The sequence below is a fragment of the Rhamphochromis sp. 'chilingali' genome (genome assembly GCF_963969265.1).
Source record: "Rhamphochromis sp. 'chilingali' genome assembly, chromosome: 9".
Taxonomy (NCBI): domain Eukaryota; kingdom Metazoa; phylum Chordata; class Actinopteri; order Cichliformes; family Cichlidae; genus Rhamphochromis; species Rhamphochromis sp. 'chilingali'.
This window is the reverse complement of record NC_137936.1, coordinates 32,782,878-32,787,422: the sequence shown is the minus strand read 5'-3', so window position 1 is coordinate 32,787,422 and position 4,545 is coordinate 32,782,878. Positions and strand designations below refer to the sequence as shown.

Sequence of the window (4,545 nt, the reverse complement as noted above, 5' to 3'; positions counted from 1 at the left end):
GCATTTATGTTGTTTCTGCAATAACAGTCATGCATGAACATGCTCACATATTTCCTAAAACAGTAGCCACAGGTTGATATATCAGCTTTTTATCAAATGCCTGAAAACTTCTCGAAGATAAACTAAATATGCAGAAATGAAATTTTTTTTTTTTACTCTTAATTTTGCCATTGCAATTTGAGAAGATCGCATCTTTTAACCATCAGCTGAATAGTGGTGGAGCTGCGTACCCCTTTAAATTGCCCATACTGCAGATAAGGTGAGCGCTAAGCTATAGTGCAGATGGGGAGCGCGTTTTTCCGCCCTTGCCTTTCTCCATCACCAGCCCGTCTCTTGGTATGCATAGCAATGCCTGACTGCAGGTTTGACTAAGCTTTATATACCAGTCCTGCGGCCGAAGCTGACAACAGAGATATTTTGCCCAGAAAGTTTTTTTTTCTTCATGTAAAAATCTCTCGCCTCCCACCGTGCTGACACCATGCAGGGGCCATAAAGGCCACTTTACATGTGTGTTCACGTGTGTGCGTGGGTCTCCTGCTCAGTGAAATTGCATAATCTTCTAGCCCACTACGTAGGGCGGTTCTTTCACGCATGTCGTTTCAAGTCAGTGTCTGAGGAGGCTGCTCTGCTCACCATGTAGGCTATTAGGAGATTCTCAGAACTGTCTCTGCATTAGATACTGGGATGCACTGCCTGAGCATGTCTGCATCTCAGTCTGGAATCTGGTGGAGATGCTAATTTATGCCTAAATTATAAATAAAAATGTAAATTGACTGTCTGACGCATGCATAGATTAACTCTTCTGAGCAACCAAATTATTTTCACACGCCTTCAAATTATTAAATCGTGGTAATAAGATTATATTTTTAAGCTCCCTTCCTCCCCCGCGCCTCGCCTTGTCCCCCCCTTTGCAGATGTTGCCTTTCTGAGCACCTTATGGGGACTATTTACCTTTGAGGCTGTCTGCAGCCATCAGCTCGTCACACAGTCATACATGCTTGGAGGAGAACAGTGGTGGAAGATTTTTTCTGCTGATCCCAGCACCTTTGGTTATTAAGGGAAGCACCAGCACCTCCTTGATCGGTTCCCTCCTCCCTTTTTTTTTCTTCCTTTCTTTTTTCTTTTTCTTTTTTTTTTGCCAATCGCCATCCCACGACAGCGTACCCGGAGGAAAGGAGTCGGGGAGGGGAAAGCGAGGACACACCCGCACATACTGTACCCGGTGTACACGGCAAGGATGCCGCAGACAACATGAGGTGAATATCATCGACTGTCCCAAATTGGAAATTCATTTTATACCTGCACTGGAATCAGATCGCCCGGTGAGCGCAGCTGGTTATTCACTTCCCTAATACCAGCGTCCAGCAGGAGCATCAAATCACATCCAGATGGGAAAAAAGATGTCTGCACGTATGTATGAAATTAAAGCAGCTTTACCTATCATTTCCATTTCCATTAAATGTGAACACGAGTCGTAGCATTTTGTAGTTGGCGGAATGATTTGCGCTGCAGCAGAAGAATGTATAGTGACCAGTAAACCTGTAGTTATGTATTTGCTGTGTGTGTCATAAGCGTTATTATTTTATTTTATAAAACTGTGCTCCTACTTTGTGAGTGGAGATGATGCAGAGGAGAGATACAGTTTTTTCTCTTGGAACCTTTTTCCTTCTATGGATAAATTATTTATAGATGTTTTTGAATATTTCAGTAACAGGCACCATTTCAAGACTAAAATGCTCCATCAAAACTAGACTGAAGTCATGTCTATGTTGCAGCTGTGTATTGCATTTGTTTGGCACAATAGTGAATCTTAAGCATGTCACATACATTGGTGTTTAGACTGCAGTGGTTTTCGATGATATTCTAGACAGGAAGCTGTCTGTATGAATTTGGTGTCTGCTGCATTGCCATATTCATGCTTGGCTTCACTAGAAAAGGTATTCCCATTCATTTCAACACATATTGTTCATTGCAGCAGATTAGTGTCCTAATTTATGAGCTCCTGTAAGTGTTATTTGCCCCTTAGCCCCTGCATTTACCTGCATTGAAGTAATTTATATGCAAGGCGGGTTGCTTATTTACATATTAATTTTCCAAAGTCAAGAGCAGGAGTGACATCCTCAAGTTTCCACTTGTTCATTTTAGCTCTGACAGTTTTCTCATGACAGTCTAACTTTACATAATTTCATATCGGATCTTATGACAGTTTTTAGAGGGTGGCTTCATTTTCTTCTATTTTGAGTTGTTTGATCTTCAGGCTTACGCAAACTCCTTACATCTCTGCACTAAACGTAAAAAGTATTGAGTGCTGAATCATGTCTCAGGTTTACCTGACCTTGCTGTCTGTCTTTGCTTTCTCTGTTCTATATGCAGTCAGATCCTAGGTGACATCCTGTGGCCGTCAGGTCTTTACAGTGTTGAGCCCCCTCCCTCTCCTGGCCTCCGCCTGCAGTTCTTCAGGCTGCAGGACCCAGACTCACTGAAAAGTGCAGGCCTCCTCCCCCCGCAGAATGACTGTTGCCACAGCCGACCCCTCTGACGAGGCGGCGGCGCACCCGGGTCACCCGCAGGACTACGACCCAGAGGCTGACCATGAGTGTTGTGAGAGGGTGGTCATCAACATCTCAGGGCTGCGCTTTGAGACACAACTTAAAACGCTCTCCCAATTTCCAGAGACTCTGCTGGGGGACCCCAAAAAAAGGATGCGGTACTTTGACCCACTAAGGAACGAATACTTTTTCGACAGAAATCGACCCAGCTTTGATGCCATATTGTATTATTACCAATCAGGAGGCCGACTAAGAAGGCCAGTCAATGTCACCGTAGATATTTTCTCAGAGGAGATTCGCTTTTATGAGCTGGGTGAGGAGGCAATTGAGATGTTCAGAGAAGACGAGGGTTTTATCAAGGAGGAGGAGCGCCCTCTTCCTGACAACGAGTTTCAGAGACAAGTATGGCTACTGTTTGAGTACCCAGAGAGCTCAGGTCCTGCAAGGATTATTGCCATAATCTCTGTCATGGTCATCCTCATATCTATAGTCAGCTTCTGCTTGGAGACACTGCCCATTTTCCGTAATGATGAAGAGGAAATGCATAAGTCTCAAGCAGAAGTCTTTTCGCCTGAGACCAACACCACAATCATCAGCTACACAGCCACTTACTTCACTGACCCCTTCTTTATCCTAGAGACTCTTTGCATTATATGGTTCTCCTTTGAGTTTCTAGTGCGCTTCTTTGCCTGCCCCAGCAAAGCAGGATTTTTTGGTAATATAATGAACATTATTGATATTGTTGCCATCATCCCTTACTTCATCACTCTTGGCACAGAGCTAGCAGACAGACCAGAGGATGGTCAAGCAGGTCAGCAAGCCATGTCTTTAGCCATTCTCAGGGTCATCCGCTTGGTGCGAGTCTTCAGAATATTTAAGCTCTCTCGTCACTCTAAGGGGCTTCAGATTTTGGGTCAGACCCTGAAAGCCAGCATGAGAGAGCTTGGCCTCCTCATTTTTTTCCTCTTCATAGGAGTCATCCTATTCTCAAGCGCTGTCTACTTTGCTGAAGCAGATGAGCCAGAGTCACAGTTTGAAAGCATCCCAGATGCGTTTTGGTGGGCTGTGGTCTCAATGACAACAGTCGGCTACGGTGATATGGTCCCAACCACGATTGGTGGCAAGATTGTGGGCTCCCTCTGTGCCATTGCAGGTGTGCTGACCATTGCCTTGCCCGTGCCTGTCATTGTGTCAAATTTTAACTACTTCTATCACCGTGAGACTGAAGGTGAAGAACAGGCGCAGTATCTGCAGGTCAACGTGACCAAAGCTGATTCAGCGGAGGAGCTGAAAAAGAGTCGGAGTGGCTCCACCATCAGTAAATCGGACTATATGGAGATCCAGGAGGCTGTGAACAACAGCAACGAGGACTTTCAGGAGGAGAACCTAAAGACAGCCAACTGCACGCTGGCCAACACAAACTATGTAAACATCACCAAAATGCTTACAGATGTGTAGTCATCTTATATTTTCCTCCCTGTCACAGTGGGAAATGTGGAGCTGAGCATCTGGGTGGGACAGGCATACATCCTCCCATCTTATGTGTGCTGAAAATATCAAGGCAATAGAATTCATGCTGTTGATGATTGACTGAAAAATATTGCAAATACCATTCACTTCTTCTACGCCCATCCTGTCTTCACTCGTCACAGCTTGTCCTTAAAACTCCTCATTAATGAGTGGAAATTGAAAATTTAGCATTTCTGCATGGAGTTGGCTTTTTTCTGTGTGACTGTTTTGAAAAGTAAATGATAAGACCTACAAATTTCCCGCTCACAGTAGTAGTGCACAAAAAGAAAGTGGAGAAAACACAGTGAGAAAAGAATCGCTTTCAAAATGAAAAAAAAAAAAAAAGTCACACAAGTCCCGCTTAAGTCCCCTGTCCCTTGATCCCTCATTTCCCAAGGCACACTGCTCTGCCATGCGCTTCTGAAGAGCCCTACTTGTGCGCTACATATGCTGCTTCCTGGAGCCAGTGAAACAAAACTGTCCTATG

At 44.5% G+C, this 4,545-nt stretch overlaps 1 protein-coding gene across 1 annotated transcript; it reads left to right on the top strand.

Moving 5' to 3' along the window:
- The first annotated feature begins 1,100 nt into the window (after positions 1–1,100).
- On the top strand, positions 1,101–4,046 carry LOC308402352 (potassium voltage-gated channel subfamily A member 2). Its single transcript, XM_080891119.1, has 2 exons — positions 1,101–1,410; positions 2,374–4,046. Exon 2 carries the CDS (start codon positions 2,511–2,513, stop codon positions 4,005–4,007), a length of 1,497 nt encoding a protein of 498 aa, XP_080747245.1. The 5' UTR covers positions 1,101–1,410; positions 2,374–2,510; the 3' UTR covers positions 4,008–4,046.
- Positions 4,047–4,545: the final 499 nt, after the last annotated feature.